Source organism: Callospermophilus lateralis, chromosome 1 (genome assembly GCF_048772815.1).
Source record: "Callospermophilus lateralis isolate mCalLat2 chromosome 1, mCalLat2.hap1, whole genome shotgun sequence".
NCBI classification, from domain to species: Eukaryota; Metazoa; Chordata; class Mammalia; order Rodentia; family Sciuridae; genus Callospermophilus; species Callospermophilus lateralis.
Window position 1 is genome coordinate 214,680,675 of NC_135305.1, and position 17,059 is coordinate 214,697,733.

A 17,059-nucleotide genomic window follows, 5' to 3' on the forward strand; every position below is an offset into this window, starting at 1 on the left:
CACACCCACACTCACACACACACCAGATATGCAGACATGGGGGTATGCAAACACTCTGTCACAAGACCACAGACCCCAAAATACACACCATTGCACCCAGATTATACAGACACACATCGTCATACACAGGCACATAAGCACACACACACACACACACACACACACACAATCCCAGACACACGGGCATGGTCACCCCCAAGCTACAACCAACTCCTCAACTGCTTCTCATACAACGCCCATAAGCTTGCAATCGTGGACACACAGATTTGCACCAGTACACAATTCCAATACACAGCTGCCCTCAGAGAGTGTGAGTACCTCTCCCCCGACTCCCTCCTCTCTCTCTCTCACACACACACACACACACACACGCATACACACTGCTTTCACTCTGCCCACCCCTGAGGTTTTACAGCTGGGGAAACTGAGGCAGGAGTCTTTGCCGGCTTCGTGAAGGCTCCCTCCTGACACTGGGCAGAAGCTGCGGTCGGGCGCCCCCTGCTGGCCCGGCCCCTGCAAGGGCATGTGGGGCGGCGGCGGGCACGCGCCTGACGTAACCATGGCATCCTCTTGGCACGCGCGGCCCGCGCGCGGGGAGGGCGGGGCGGGCGCGTTGCCATGGCGCCGGCGGGCCGCGTGAATGGGGCATTGTTCACCGCGGCGCCCGGGCAGGGCTGTCCCGGACCCACCCGGACCCACCCGGGGCCGGCAGAGGCAGGGGGACATGAGAGGTGAGAGAGAGACATGGAGAGACAGTGGTAAACGACGAGATGAGGAGGAGAGAGGGGAAAGGTGGGAGAAATGGAAACCCAAGGAACTGTTAGGGTTGGGATGGCGAGGACAAGAGGGGATGGAGAGGGACAAGCAGGACTTGGGAGGGGAAAGAGAAGAGGGACAGAGGAGGCAGACCAGGAAAAAGCAGAGATGGGAGGGGAGAGGAGGAGAGCCCAAGCCAGACAGAAGAGGTGGGGCTGGGAAATCATAGGGACAAGACCCTTCTCCAAGACCCCTGAGCCCACTGGGCCCAGTGCTGAGCAAGGCAGAGGACGGAACCCCAGACAAGGACTGTCACAGGCACTGAGAGGCAGAGAGGTGGAGGGCTCCGGTCCCACCCACCCAGTCCTCTCTGCGGGCTCTGGGTCAACCCTCTCAGAAGTGTCCCACTACCCAGGCATCATCCACAGTGACACAGCTACCGGGGACACTGCTCCTGACACTCCAGGGTGCCTTCACCCAGGGACTCACAGCCTCATGGGAAACACAGTGGTGCTTCATACAGGTGGTCACAGTCACAATATGGATCCATTCAGATGACGCATAACCCAGTCAAGGACACAGACACATTCATATGACATAAACATAGGCTCCCCACACCAGAGTGACACCTCACTGTGGCTCTGTCACAGGAGGACTTTGTCACACATGTGGTCTCTGTCAGACTTAGCCATACACCATTACACAGGCTTTCTGCCCTGGACCATTGGGCACCCAGACATACACTCCACCCTCACCTCAACCTGGACACTCGCTGACACTCATGCATGCACCTTCCACTGCACACCTGACCCACTACTTGGGTGGATGACCTATCCTGGGAACAATTTGGGGGAACTTTGGAAATGCTGAGTTCAGTTCTCCACATTTGAGCCAGGGAGAGCTGACAGGGGCCAGTCCCCAGGGGAGACTAGGAAGGCTGAAGCACAACCCAATCTCAAAGGAATGGGTCAAGCCAGGCCAGAGAAGTTCCCTAACTCGACTGGGGCTAGGGCTGCCAGTCACAAATCTGGACCAAGGGCGGCCCCTGGTGGCTACATGTAGTCTCTGCACTCATCCTTAGGGAGATGACGGGCTGCCCAGTTGCACAGTCCTGGGGGAAGGCAGGCCTAGGCTGGAAGGCCAGAGTCCAAAAGTGAGAACCCAGACTCGGAATTCAGAAACTGTATCCAGACCTCAGAATGCAGAATAAACATCTAGATTCTGGGCTTGGGAATGTAGGTCAGTGGTACTGTTTGCCTAGCATGCACCAGCTCCTGGGTTCTATCCCCAGCACCAAGGAGGGTAGAGAGAGAGAGAGACAGATAGACAAACAGAGGAAAGAAAGATCTAGATTCCAACAATACCAAGATCAAAAATCAAGATCCAAGAATGCAGCTGCTCATGGTCACTGAGGGAGGCTGAGGCAGGAGGATCACGAGTTCAAAGCTAGCCTCAGCAACAGTGAGGCCCTAAGCAACTCAGTGAGACCCTGTCTCTAAATAAAATATGAAAATAGGGCTGGGATGTGGCTCAGTCAGTGTCGAGGGCCCCTGAGTTCAATCCCTGGTACTTCCCCTCCCCAAAATTCTATGAATGCAGAACCCAGAATCTAAAATCCAGATCCATAATCCGGATCAAGAACCCATCCTCCAGAACCAGAATCCAGAAATGTAGATTATAATATTCAGAATTAGAATCCAGCTCCAAGAACCTAGAACCTAGAATCCAAAGACCAGGCTACAAAATTCAGAGCCCTGAGCCCTCTTCTGAATCCTCTGGCTTAGAGCCAGGCGCAGGGACTGGTGACGGTGGGAACAAGGCTGGAGGGCAAGAGAGGAACCCAGCAGTGAGCTCACGCCCCTGCTGCCCCATGGCCTGCCCAGCCTCCCCCATGTGCGTTCTCTCTCACACACAAAGACGAACACACCACTTGAAAGTCTCCTACACACACAGCCACACCCTCAGATGCCTAGCTCGTGACTGGCAGATGCACCACACACACATATACACACATACACACCCTGACACAAACGTCACCCAAGACCGAGAACCGCACCATCAGCTGCTCTCCCAGCACTGAGACGTGCTCACCTGCACACCCACGCGCTGTCAGGGCTGCGCCCCAGCCGTCCCACCAAACTCCAAGACACAGCCACCACCACCCAGAGACACAGAACCCCACGACTCTCAGCCCTGCACCCAGACACATTGGAAGAATAGTGGAGGAGGCTGGGATGGGTGTGTGCGTATACACATGTGCACGCTCACACACACTTCTCCGAGCAGAGAAGCCCGTGCCTTGGCAGCCACGCAGTCCCTGGGAATGGGACCCCAGGGATGAGGCTCACCATGTACCCCCACACCCACCCCAGCCCTCCCCTGCCTGGCCGGCTGGCGGGCTTTAATACAGATGCCAAACTCATAATTGTAACTGAGGGTGACAGGGTCACCTTGAGCCCCAGATGCTCGCGCGGTGACAGATGGCGTTGGCAAACCTGATTAGCGGCCCCTGTGCCAGCGCCTGTGGCACCTGCATCCCCACCCCTCCCCCGCTCCCCCAGCACTCATTACCCACCCATTACTGGGCCTGGGGGGTGGGGTGGGGGCTGGCTGGCACTGCCCGGGAGGGGACAGGGACTCTGGGGGCCCCCTGGCACCAAGGTCCCCAGCTGGCTCTCCTGGCAGGCAGGGGGTGGGCACAGCTGAGGGGGTGAAGCCTCTTGCCCGCCAGCAAGGGGGAGCTAGGACTGAGCTGCCCACTTGGACATGCCCAGGGGTTGGCACCAATCTCTAGAGGGAGGGGAGGGGGCACTCCCGCCCCAGGGCCCAGTGAGCTCCCTGCTGGCCTCCGAGCGGGGGTCTTGAGAGCCGCCTGCCTGGCCCTTTCCCACCCCCTGGTGCAGGCCTGTGGGGTCAGAGGTCGCAGGCTCCCACGCCCGCGGGCCCATCTGTTTCCTGGCGGCCTGCTCCCTCACCTGGGGCCTTCCTTCCTGAGGCAGGAAGAGGGCTGAGGGGGACCCGCCGGCTCCCCCGCCTGCGCTCCGGGGGGCATTTGGAGCAACACTGACAGTGCCACATGTCCCTGCCTCTATGCCAGACAGGCCCATCTGCCAGGGCCCCGGTTCCAGCCGCCCAAAGCCAGGCTGCCCTCACCCGCAGTAGACCCTGGGCCCCAGCTGGAGAGGGAGCACCCCGATACCCGCACCCCGTCCCGGGAACCCCAGGTGGAGAAACAAGCACACGCAGCTGGGCCTGGCCGACCTTTATGGCCCCCGCAGAGCGCCACGCTGGCCGTGCTGTGTGGGTGGGCCTCGGGGTGGGCGGTCACTGTCAAGGTGAGAGGCAGCTGGGAGTGGGGCCTGCCCCTGGCCCGGGACCCAGGTTCCCCGCAGCTGCAGCTGCCTGCCTGCCTGCCTGGGCGTTTGTGTCCCCAGGCCAGGATCATAGCTGTGTCTCCTGGTGGGGCCGCCTGTCCTCCCACAGCGCAGCGGGGAATGTGCTGGGCTCCTTCCCTGAGAGGCAGCTGAGCCCAGTGGTTAAGATCCAATTCGTGCTGGTGCCTGGAATCCCAGCGACTGAGGCATGAGGATTGCAAGTTCAAGGCCAGCCTCAGCAACCTGGTGAGACCCTGTCTCAACAACCTGGTTTCAATCCCCAGGACCACAAAAGACCAAAAAAATATGTGAATGAGGGCTTGGCCACTGACTGCACGGTGACGCTGGGTGCGTGCCTTGCAAAGTCAGGGCCTCAGTTTCCTAATCTGTAAAATGGCATGACGTTGACCCTGCCTCCCTGGGCCTCTGAGGATCACCTCCTGAGGAAGACATGAGTGAGCACTTGTCAAAGAGTCTAGCAAACAGTGGGCAGTCAGTAAGTGCGTGCTGTGGCTATTAGTGGTTCAGCCCCGTGAGTGGGGCTGTGCCTGGTGTCCTTGGGAGCAGGGTGACTTTGGAGAGCCGTCGGTGGCCCTGCTTCCCTGGTCTCGTGACCCAGAATCCATCATCTAGGTCCGTGTCGTCGTCCCAGCTCTCGGAGATTCGTGTCTCCGTGCGTCTGTCACAGTGCTGCGTCACAGCTTTGGTCCACACCGACAGCCCTCCACCAGCCTGGTGGACACCTTCACTCGCCGAGGGGAGGAGGCTGGGCTGCCCGGCCGACACCACAGGACCACGGGTGTCCAGCGCTGGCGAGTGGGCACGCAGCTGTTGCAGAGGACAAGCGGGGTGGGGTCTGAGCCCGGGATGTAGAGGGAGGAGCAGCGGCCAAAGCAGAGGTGATTTCGGACATGGACAGCAGTGCAGCCAGGCCGGGAGAGCACCTGAGACCAGAGGCAGGGTGACAGGTTAGGGCAGCAGAGCGTGAGGCTCATCCACTTCCACCCACCCTCAGAGGTATGGGCAATGCAGCAAAGCTGCCTGGGTTCCAGTCCTGGTTCTGCCATCTCCTGGCTGTATGGCCCAGGGCAAGTTACTCAACTTCTCTGGGCCTCTGTTTCCTCAATTGTAAAATCAGTGGAGTTCAACTAGGAAAAGAAGAAACCACTCTAGGTCTTTCAACAGAGAGGATTCATTCAGGGAAGAGAGCAGCTTAACCAATCAGGAGACAATGACAAGAACAACTGGAGACTGTTACCAGCCGGGCTGCTACCACCCCAAGAATGAGGGACACTGGGAGGAGGTAGTAATAAAAGAGGCCAACTAGGCATGGTGGTGCATGCCTGTGATCCCAGCAGCTCGGAGGCTGAGGCAGGAGAATGGCAAGTTTGAGGTCAGCCTCAGCAACTCAGTAAGACCCTGCCTCAAAATATAAAACAAAAAGGGTGGGGGGTGCAGCTCAGTGATAAATTGCCCTGGGTTAAATTTCCAGTAGCCCCCCCCCCAAAAAAAAAAGGAGGCCAGAAGGATTAAACAGAAAAAATTTAGTGTGTTTCCTGGCACACAGTTGGTGCTCAATAAATGTGAGTTCCTCCTATGGCCCCCTCTATCATCTCACCACTAAATCGTGGCCACTTTCTGCTTCAACCCTGCACCTCTCCCCCAGCACAAGAGGCTCCTCATCTTCCTTAGAAGGAAATGCAAAGTCCTCCCCGAGGTCCAGAAGTCCCTGCCCACTCTGCCCTGTCCCCTCCCTGCCCTCTGCCCTCTGCCCTCTGCCTAGATGACCCTTCCGTCCACCCTTCCCCGAGCTGACTCCAACTCATCCTCCCTCCAATGCACCCCACAGGGAACTTCCCTCCCCTTGTGACAGTGCTGTCCTGCGTGTCCCTAAAGCGACTGGTAGGTGTGCATCTTGGGACGCTGTTCTGTTTTTCACCCTCCTCCCAGAGGTTAAGCCACCTGAAGACAGGAACCTCGTGTTGTCCTGGCTGTGTCCCCAGTAGGTAGACGCCCAACTCCTCCCCGCGTGTCCAGAGGAGGACGCCCAGGCTCCAAGCCCAAGGTCCTGCAGTGCCCAAAAGGCGCAAGCCCTCAGGGCCCCTCTGTGTCCCTCTGGGGCAGCCAGATTCCAAGCCAGAGTCCCTTCTGCTCCGTGAAGCTTGCACCACTGGACAGGGTGGCCTTGAGGCTGGGGTGCCACGGAGGCAGGACTGGGCACAAGGCAGGTGGCTCCAGGGCCAAGCAACTCCTGCCACCTGGATTCAGGGTTTTCTGGGCAAATGACAAGCCAAGGAGTCTGGGATATTGACAGCTGGGCACGGATTTGAGCACTTGGCATCCTTCACTGTGCCTGACTCCCTTCTGTAAAGGTGGGAACTGAGGTTCAGAGAAGGCAAGCTACTTACCCTGAGTCACACAGAAATCATTGATTAAGGTAGGATTTGAACTCAACACACTGTATGCATTCCCAAGGCCCTTATGGAGCACCAGCTGGATACAGCCATGAGATTGCTCCCCACGCCCACTCATTCAAGCTGCCTGATAGCCCATAGGAGGCAGATAATTCTAGGACTCATTCATTCACTGGAGAAACACTGGGTGTGCTTGTCTCTGCTTGTTCTGAGTGAGGTGGGAGCCATGGGGCCTCTACCCTCTGCTACTAAATGGAAAAATAGACTTAGGAGGAGTGGCCCAAGACAGGAGATCAGGTGAAGGCACCCTCCCTGCCACATGAGAGGCCAGTACCCCATTTGGGGGTTGAGCCCAGGGGTGCTTAACCACTGAGCCACATTCCCAGTCCTCTTTAACTTTTATTTTGGGACAAATCTCACTAAGTTGCTTAGAGCTTTGCTAAGTTGCTGAGGCTGGCCTTGAACTTGTGATCCTCCTGCCTCAGCCTCCCCAGTTACCAGGATCACAGGTGTGTGCCACTGTGCCCAGCAATCCTGTACCCAATGGACAAAGGAGAACACTGAGACTCAGAGCCATGTAGGTGGGTGATGTGGGTCATGAACTCAGATCTGCCTTGAGCCATAGCCTGGGCTTCCTGCAGGCGCTGAGAACGGTCCACCCCCACCCGTACACTCACCTGAATGAAGGGCACAGCCTTACACATTTCCTGGGTCACTTCTTTAGGGTCCAGTGGCAAAGACACGGAGGTGGCCACCTCCTGCCCATCCTGCAGCCCATCTGTCCCCAGCCTCCTGGGTTTCTGCAGGCCCAGGAAGGCCTTCCAGCTGCCAAGGGCAAGGGCCGGCCCCGGGGGAGCTGGGGGTCCAGGCCTCCCTGAGCCTGCGGGCAGCCAGGCTGCACTCAGCAGCCCCAGGAGAGTGGTCAGCCATCCTCGGGACATCTGCTTAGCTGTCCGTCTGTCAGTCCAGGGTGGGGCTCAGGGTCCTGGGCAGTTGACCCTGCTGTCTAGTGAGTGGAGTCTGGACCCTCAGACCTGCTTTTAATCACTTGTCCCCACCTGGGCAGCCTGGGAAGCGCCTCTGTAAACTCACAGCAGGGAGGAAAGTAAACCAGACCTGCGGGTTCCTCGCAGCCTGCGGGGGTCCTGAGGGTTGGGCCTGCGGGTGTGTGGGCTGTGGGATCAAAAGAGGCAAAAGTCTAGGGACAGGAGCTGAGGGACACCTTGCCTGATAGCCCTGCAGGGATAGATACTTTTCTTTGCAACCAGCTTCTTGGGTTTCCACCCCCATATGCCAACTTCCTGGCTGTGCAACCACAGGCAAGTCCCTGAACCACTCTGGGCCTCAACTTTCCTCTTTTGTAATATGGTGTTGATAACAGGCCCTACCTTGTTCTAAGGACTGGAGGAGACAATTTAGATAAGAAGCTTAAAACGGAGGTCAGTTTGCAGCAGCATCATGAGCCAGTGCCTTCCTCCAAACACACACACCAGGGTGCTGCAGATCTAACCCAGGACCCTGTGCTACTAACCAGACCAGCGACCCCTGAGCTGCAGCCCCAGCCCCGGGTCAGCAACAATTAACATGATTGGGGCTACTGTTTTCCCTTTAGTACTTGTTGGAAGCCAGGCATAATTCTTTCCCATGAAGATTCGCAGAGACTAATCAGAAACTGAGTCCCTCCTACCTCACATTTTACATCAGAGTGTGTCAAACAGACAATAAAGGACAAATGATTTCAGCTTCAGGATAAAGACATTAAAACAAAATGTGCTTTAGAGGGTTCAAGGCGGGGGGCGTCTGTCCCAGGGTGGTCAGAGAAGTCCTCCTCAAAGAGGTGACACTTTTGCAAAGGCCGGAGATGCCGCCAGAGGCTTGGGAACAGCTCGGTAGGGGGTGGAGGTTGACCTGCTGGAAACACAGAACGGGAGGGGAGCCACGTCCCGGGCTTTGGGCGTCCCAAGGCGCCTGCAGGTCCCGGCCGGGTCTTAGCACCTGGGCGGCGCGCATCTTGCACCAAGGTGCGGAGCTCCAGGCGTCCGGGCCGTGGGAAGCCGCGGGGCTGGCGGTTCCCGAGTCCCCACCCGGGAGCTGCGACCGCGATGGGGCGCGCTCGCCCTCTGGCGGCGGTTTCCGGGACTGCGCGGCTGCTGCGCGGAGGACACCTGCCTCCCGGGTGAACCTCCTGCAGGAGCGCGGGCGGCCCCCACTCAGCCCGGCTGGCTCCAACCTCCCTCCTCTCCCCGAACCCGTCCTTCCATGTCCTGTAGATCCAGTCAGCTGCAGGTCGGTCCTGGCAGAGGCTGATTTCACAGTTTGGACTCCATGTGCCACCCCAACCCAGGCTGACACCACAGCACGACGGTCCGTATCAGAAACCAGCCAGCATCCTCCCGCTTCTCAGTCCTACCTCGTGCCCTCACCTGGATGCGGCTCCCATCACCTCCCACCTGGATGGGCACATTCACCACCTGTGTCCCAGTTCCCGCCATCACCCCTCCCAGTCTATTCCCCTCACAACGGAAAGAGGGCGCCAGTGAGCACCTGAGTGGGGTCTCCACCTTCCTGGGTTCAGAACCTTCCATGGCTCCCATCTCCCTCCTGACTCAAGTCAAAGTCCTCCCCCAGGCCCATCAGGCCCTGTATAATGTGCGCTCGTGTTTCCACCATCGACCTCCCACCCCACCCCACCCCCGCTTCTCACCCCCTCAGCCACCCCAGCTCGTGCCTGCTTTCCCAATTCCTCAGGTATGATCCCACGATCCTATGCAGCTATAGACACCAACTTCCACGGCGACAGGTTCTGCATCCAAGGATTCAGCCAACCCCGGAGGGTGCACTCTACTAGATATGTCTGGATTTCATTTCTTGTCATTATCCCCTAAACAAGCTGGGACAACTATTGGCATAGCACATACATGGCATTAGGCACCATAAGTCACCTAGAGATGACAGAAGCCTCTACCAGGGTGTGCATGGGTTCTGTGCATTTTATACACAAGACTTGAGTGTCCACAGGCTTTTGTACCCACAGGAGTCCCGGAACCAAGTCCCCACAGGTACCAAAGAATGACTGCAGAAAACTGAAGAAGCGCTAAGTTTCTGCATGGAAGTACACCCACCAAAATCAAGTAAAACTAAGCTCCTAGCAGGGTGTCCATTATGCTGACATTTTAGAGGAGAAAAAAGGGATTAAAACGTGTGGCTACTGTTTACTTATATTGCTTATTGAAAAGAATAGCAGGGTCTTCCTGCTGAGGAGGGGCATGGGACGAGGAAGGTTCACTTTAGACTCTGAAATTTATTTTAGGGGCTGAGGGTGTAGCTCAGCAGTAGAGGACTGCACACGTGAGGCCCTGGGTTCAATTCCCAGAACTGCTGATCTGTCAGCACATGCCACATGAAAGGATGTGACATGCTAGGTCACATAGTAGACGATTCCATTTATACAAATGTCCAGAGAGGGCAAATGGAAAGGAAATGTGTTTTCCAGGATTAGGGAGGAGAATGACTGTTTAAGGGGTGCTGAGTTTCCTTTGGGGTGATGAAAAAGTGTTGGAAGTTGTAGCCCTGGTGGCTGTGTGACACTGTGAATGTATTAGAAAGCTGTGGGGCTGGGGATGTGGCTCAAGTAATAGCGCGCTCGCCTGCCATGCCTGCGGCCCGGGTTCAATCCTCAGCACCACATACAAACAAAGATGTTGTGTCCGCTGGAAACTAAAAAAAATAAATAAATATTAAAATTCTCTAAAAAAAAAAAAAGAAAGAAAGAAAGCTGAGGTCGATTTGTGTGTGTGGTGTTGGGGATCAAACCTGCTGCCTCTCACACACTAGGCAAGTGCTATACCACTGAATGACATCACCAGCCCTTTCCTTCTGTGTTCTGCCCACAATGACCAGAGCCTGTTTGGAGCCAGGAGTGCTGCTCTACTTCATTTCCTATATCTTCAAAGGTCAAAGGAGGAGAAGTGACTTTGAGTCAAATGTGAATAATGAGAAAGAGTCCACCACTGGGCACGGTGGTGCCTGTCATCCCAGCAGCTCGGGAGGCTGTGGCAGGAGGATCTCGAGTTCAAAGCCAGCCTCAGCTAAAGTGAGATGCTAAGCAACTCAGTGAGACCCTGTCCCTAAATAAAATACAAAATAGGGCTGCGATGTGGCTTAGTGGTCGAGTGCCCCTGAGTTCAATCCCTAGTACCCACCTCAAAAAAAAAAAAAAAGAAAAAAAGAAGGAGCCCTCCATGTATACACCATGAGGAGAAATGTTCTAGGCAGGGTCATAGTAAAGGTAAGGAGTGCAAAGGCCCTGAGGCAGGGCTGGTCAGAGGCCATGTGCTCCTCTACCTCCTAATGAGTCTTCCTGCTTTTACATGTTAACTCAATGTCTTTTCTGCTCAGCAACCAGAGGAGAATCAGAAATCAGACCCATCATTCCTCAGCTCCAAGACCTTCCAGGGCTCCCTGTTGTCCTTTGAATAAAACCCAAGGCCTGCTGGTCACGGTGGCACACATCTGTAATCCCAGCAACTGGGGAGGCTAAGACAGGAGGATCTCAAGTTCAAAACCAGCCTCAGCAAAAGCGAAGTGCTAAGCAACTCAGACCTGTCTTTAAATAAAACACAAAAAAGGGCTGAGATGTGGCTCATTGGTGAGTTCCTCTGAGTTCAGTCCCCAGTACTGACCTCCACATACAAAAAAAAATCCAAGGCCCTTACTATGATCCCCGAGGCCTGCGTGGCTGCCCCTGCCCATCACTCACTGCTGCGTCTCCTCCCTCAGCCTCTTCCTTCACTGGACCTTAGACACACTGGCCATCTGCCTCCCCTAGCAAACCCAGGGGAAAGGCTTGGATGTGTTGAACATGCACCTCAGGGAAACTTCCCCCTGGGGACACAGGACACAGGAAGGGAAACAGGAAGGCCCACCGTAGCACTGCTCCTGCAATCAGGAAAAATTGAAAACAAATGTCCAAACAGCCCAACGGAATAACTGTAGTTTATTTGTGCCATGAACAATACAAAGCGGAGCTTTTAACAAAGTATTTCCACAGGAGGATCTTGGGGGAGAAAACGAATCCCACCCGAGGACCAGGCAAGGACGGTGTTTCCCAAACAGGCCTCAACAATGGGACATGCCACGACAGGTCTCTGTGGCCTGCCCTTGCGTCTGGATGCATATCAGCCTCCGTTACTAATTAATAAAGACCTGAGGTGATCGGTTTATTAAGAGGAAAGGTCTATTTTGGTGGCCGGGGGTGCCAGTCCCTGTCAGTTGGCCTCCCACGGTGGGAGCAGGTGGGCAGCCAGGCTGCTCTCCTCGGGGCTACTGAGAAGTGAGGACAGGAAGAGACTAGGCTCCCACATCCCTGAGGGCACCGCACAGTGACCCAAGGCGACCCCTCTTAAAGGGTGCACCTCTCCTCCCCATCAGTGCCCTGGACTGGGGACCAAGCTGTCAATAAATGCGCCTTTGAGGGAAATTCCAGATGTAAACGAACAGCACTGGGCGACCCTTGAGCTCAAGTCTGTGCTGTTCTTGTGTCTGTGCTGGGGGTTAACCCAGGGCCACTCTACCACCGGAGCTACATCCTCGGTCTTCTCAAATTCTGTTTTGAGGCAGGGTCTCCTTAAGATGCCCAGGCTGGTCTCAAACTTGCAATCCTCCTGCCTCAGCCTCCTGAGTTGCCTGGATTCCAGGTGAGTGCCATTGCGCCCAGCTCAGGCAACCTTTGTGACTGGTTTGACCCACAGACTGCGACGAAAGGGATTCTGTGTGATTTCTGACACTCAGTCATAAAAACGCCATGCACTTCAGCCTGATTTGCTTGAGACTCGGCCTCCAAGCAGCGAGGGAGTCCCAGCTGGCCCATGCAGAGAGACTGCTGTGCGGATGTGCCAGCCAATAGCCCAGCTGAGGCATCAGCCAGCATCAGCCTTGAGACACAAATGAATGAAGGTGGCTCCTGATATTCTGGCCACCAGGTGTCAAATTGCTGTTCTTCCATTCCAGGCCTGTAATCTCAGCGACTTGGGAGGTGGAGGCAGGAGGATCACAAGTTTGAGGCCAGCCTGGGCAATTCAGCAAGACCCTGTCTCAAAATAAAAAAATGAAGCCCAGATGCAGTAGTGCACACCTGGAATCCCAGCAGCCCGAGAGGCTGAGACAGGAGGATTTCAAGTTGAAAACCAGCCTCAGCAATGGTGAGGCACTAAGCGACTCAGTGAGACCCTGTTTCTAAATAAAATACAAAATAGGGCTGGGGATGTGGCTCAGTCATTAAGTGCCCCTGAGTTCAATCTTTGGTGCCCCTCCCCGCCCAAAAAAAAAGAAAAGAAAAGAAAGAAAGAAATTAAAAGGGTTGGGGACGTAGCTCAGTAGTACAATGCCCTGGCTTCAATCCCCAGCATGGGGTGTGTGTGTGTAAAACAGTTAATTTTATGTGTATTTTCCCACAATTTTTTTTAAAAAGACACAACTTTTGGGTTGGGGCTGTAGCTCAGTGGCAGAGCGCTTGACGAGCATGTGTGAGGTATTGGGTTTGAGCCTCAGCACCACATAAAATAAATAATTAAATAAAGTCATGCTGTCCATCTACAACTACAAATTTTTTTTTTAATATTTATTTTTTAGTTTTTGGCGGACACAACATCTTTGTATGTGGTGCTGAGGATCGAACCCAGGCCGCACGCATGCCAGGCGAGCGCGCTACCACTTGAGCCACATCCCCAGCCCCAAAATTTTTTTTTTAAATACAGAACTTTTATTTATTTTTAAATTTATTTTTTAGTTGTTGATGACCTTTATTTTATTTGCTTATTTATATGTGGTGTTGGGGATTGAACCCAGTGCCTCATCCGTATGAAGCAAGCGCTCTAGCGCTGAATTACAACTCCAGCCCAATAACACACCTTTTAAATTAATAAATTTTTCCACACCGGGCACGGTGGCACATGTCTGTAATCCTAGCAGCTCAGGAGGCTGAGGCAGGAGGATTTTGAGTTCAAAGCCAGCCTCAGCAACTTAGCGAGGCACTAAGCAACTCAGTGAGACCCTGTCTCTAATAAAATATTTTTTAAAAGGCTGGGGATGTGGCTTGGTGGTTAAGAACCCCTGGGCTCAATCGCTGGTACAAAAAATTTTTTTCTACAAATCATTCTTTCTATAGTTGTAAATCTAGAACTAGATAAAGAGATGAAACTCACGTGGTTGAAGACCATCATCTCATTGATTTCTTGAATCAACAAGGTGTTCAGTGACCCTCAAAGTGGGTACCTTGGAGATATGGGGATCTCTATGGACACATGGAAAGCAGGAGGTTAAGTAAGGAAGATAAGTTGCAAACTAGACACACTGGATACCCTTTATGTAAATTGTTAAGAATAAATATAGATTGTATACTATTACCAAAGAGCTACATCCAGAGCAGGCAAAGCTGGTCTTGGAAGAATAAACTAATTTCAAAGAAACTTACTGTTGCCAAGAGCAAGGAGGGAAAGAGGTGGCATTGAAGGAGCCTTTAATAGTATCAGTCAAGTTTCATTCAAAAGAATTTCCTTTTTAAAAATATTTATGCAAGCCTGGGGTTGTAGCCCAGTGGCAAAGCATTTGCCTAATATGCGTGAGGCACTGGGTTTGATTCTCAGCACCACATATAAATAACTAAAATAAAGGTCCATTGACAGCTAAAAAAAAAAAAAATACATATGCAGCCGGGCACCTATGGAGCACGTCTGAAATCCCAGTGGCTCAGGAGGCTGAGGCAGGAGGATTACAAGTTCAAGGCCACCCTCATCAACTTAGCTAGGCTCTAAGCAACTAGTTGCTCTAAGCAACTTAGCAAGACCCTGTCTCAAAATAAAAAGTAAAAAGGGCTGGGGATGTGGCTCTGTGGTTAAGCACCCCTGGGTTCAATCCCTGGCACCAAAAGATAGATTCCTGCATACAGAGGGGAGAGTGGCAGATGGCTCAGTGGTAGTCACTTGCCTAGCATGCAGAGGCCCTGGGTTCCATCCCCAGCAGTGCAAAAGGGAGGAAAAAAAGAACCAAGTGTTACTCTGTTAAACCTGGGCAATGATATAAATGGCTACTCTCCTGTCCTTGTCAAGTGATTCCTTAACACCATCAATTAGGACGTTATGAAGCCACTCTCCAGGACACCTTAGAGCTGCACCGTGCAATTAGGTGACTGTGGAGAGTACACTTTGGTTTTTCTTTTTCCTTCTGCAGTGCTGGGGATGGAGCCCAGGGCATCACTCATATTAGGTGAGGGCCCAACCAATGAACTGCATCCCCAGCCCTTGTTCTTGTTTTGTTTGGAATTGTGGTAAAAAACAGGCATTTACCATTTTAGTCCGTTTTCCATGTGCAGCTTCGTGGCAGGGAGCACGCTGTTGGGCGGCTGTCACCACCTCCATCTTGCTAAACTGAACCTCTCCCTGTTAGACACTGACTTCTCTTTCCTTCTCCTATTTTATTTATTTATTTTTATTTAGCTCAGTGGCTGGGCAAGGGCTCTACCACCCAGCAACATCCATCCCAGCCCCCCTCCCCCACTTTTTTTTTTTTTGAGATAAGATCTTGATATGTTTTTCCAGGCTGGCCTTGAACTTTAGATCCTCCCACCTCAGCCTTCATGGTCTCTGGGATTACAAGCATGGGCCACCATTCCTTCTTCTATTTTAAATAAACATTTACATATTTAAATTGGAGTCAAGGGGTTCAGGGAATTAGGGAATGGGAGACAGTGGGATTGACACTTATTGTCATTTTAATTTTATCTATTCTTAATTTTATCAATCTATCTATCTACCTATTTATTTTATTTTGAGACAGGGTCTCACTAAGTTGTCCAGACTGGCCATAAGGATGTGCCCCTCACTGAGCTACATCCAGCGGCTGTGTTTTTATTTTTTAAATTGTGAGATATGAGTCTACAGAAAAGTGTACAACACACGTATATCAAGTGATGGACAACTTAATGATTATTATTCAGGAATCACTATAACCCAAGTCAGGAAATAACGGTGAATGTCGCCCAGATACAGAAAAGCAAACAGAACTGGAATGATCAGCTAAGAGACATGTTACCAAACAAACTCGTTGTCATAGATGTCCCTCGTCCTGCCAGAGGTGCCCCCACCCTGGTCAGAACAACTGCTACCTTGCTTTTCTTCACTGGTTACTCCTGAAGGTGTGCACACCCATAAACACCAGGATTTTTCAACTGTAAATGAAAATTGGGACCATTTATATGATTTTACAAAATGGAAAAAAAATTTTGAAAACCTGTGTCTAGATAAAAATTTAAAATACAAAAAAAAAAACAAAAAAAACAAAGGGCTGGGGCTGGGGCTCAGCGGTTAAGCACCCCTGAGTTCAATCCCTAGTACCAAAAAAAAAAAAAAAGACACTGGGGTGTTGAACTATGACACAAGAAAGGAACACTGACTCCAATTTTAGATCAAATTAAAGCTAGCTTGTATTGTATACACAAAAGCTGGCCAGCGACTGTCTCACCTGAAACTTGGGCCAGAGAACAGCCCCCAGCTCTCCAGAAAAAAAGGTTTTATAGCACAAAATGTTGCAAAGGGGGGCGTCTTGAGAACTTACAGCTAACAAGATTTTGACAAGCATAATACAAAGGCAGACAGCAGGTAAATGATCTACATGGTATGCTATTTCAAGGTATGGAGTAAATTCAGATCCCAACATCAGAATTTATGAGGCGCTGCTGAGGTTTCAGAGAGGGTTGTTATCTGGTCAGGGGAGTGAGAATTTATGAGGAGCCACTAAGAGTTTAGAGAGAGTTGTTATCTGGTCAAGGAGACCCAGGCATGGGTGAATTCAAGGCACAGGCAGGAATTTCAAACAAGTTTAGAAATCTCAATAATTATAGTAAAATAGAAATTAACTTTTCATAACTTTTCATCACGATGAGATGGCTCCCAATCTTAAGATGGAATTAGGCTGGGTTCATCAGGGGATAGAGCCCCTGATCTTGCACAAGGTAGGCAAGCACTCTATCACTGAGCTACAATACCAAACCTTTTCATTTTCAGAGAGGGTCTTGCTAGGTTGCCCAGGCTAGTCTTGAATTTTTGATCCTTTGAGCGTATGTATGTGTGCCACTTCACCTGGCTCTTGAGTACAATTCGGTGGCATTACATACATTCAATTGGTGTGCAATCATCATCTCTATCAATTTACAGAACTTTTTCATCACACCAAAAAAAATTCTGCACTCATTAAGCAATAATTTCCCCAGCCACCTCCTCAGGTCCTGAGGACCTCGATCTACCTTCTGTCCCCGTGAACTCAGCTACTCTAGTAACCTCAGAGGTGGAATCACACAATGTTTATCCTTTTGTGACTAGCCTGTTTCACTTAGCATAATGTTCATCCATGGAACTTGAACATGCTAGGCAAGTGCTGTACTGCTAGGCCATACCCATAGCCCTTTTTATTTTTTTATTTTGAGACATGGTCTCACTAAGTTGTTCAAACTGGCCTTGAACT

The 17,059-nt window shown here is 52.4% G+C and overlaps 1 protein-coding gene across 1 annotated transcript; it reads right to left on the minus strand.

Moving 5' to 3' along the window:
* Nucleotides 1-4,825: 4,825 nt before the first annotated feature.
* Dand5 (DAN domain BMP antagonist family member 5) lies at nt 4,826-7,485 on the minus strand. Its single transcript, XM_076847978.1, has 2 exons — nt 7,222-7,485; nt 4,826-5,074 (listed from the first exon to the last, which is right to left on the minus strand). Exons 1-2 carry the CDS (start codon nt 7,483-7,485, stop codon nt 4,826-4,828), a joined length of 513 nt encoding a protein of 170 aa, XP_076704093.1.
* Nucleotides 7,486-17,059: the final 9,574 nt, after the last annotated feature.

Excerpts from the sequence above, each read along its gene's own strand:
- Dand5 (XM_076847978.1), bottom strand. The coding sequence starts at position 7,485 with ATGTCCCGAGGATGGCTGACCACTCTCCTGGGGCTGCTGAGTGCAGCC. Across the intron at positions 5,075-7,221 it reads AGGCTGTGCCCTTCATTCAG|GTGCTCTCCCGGCCTGGCTG; the intron begins GTGAGTGTACGG and ends CTCTGGTCTCAG.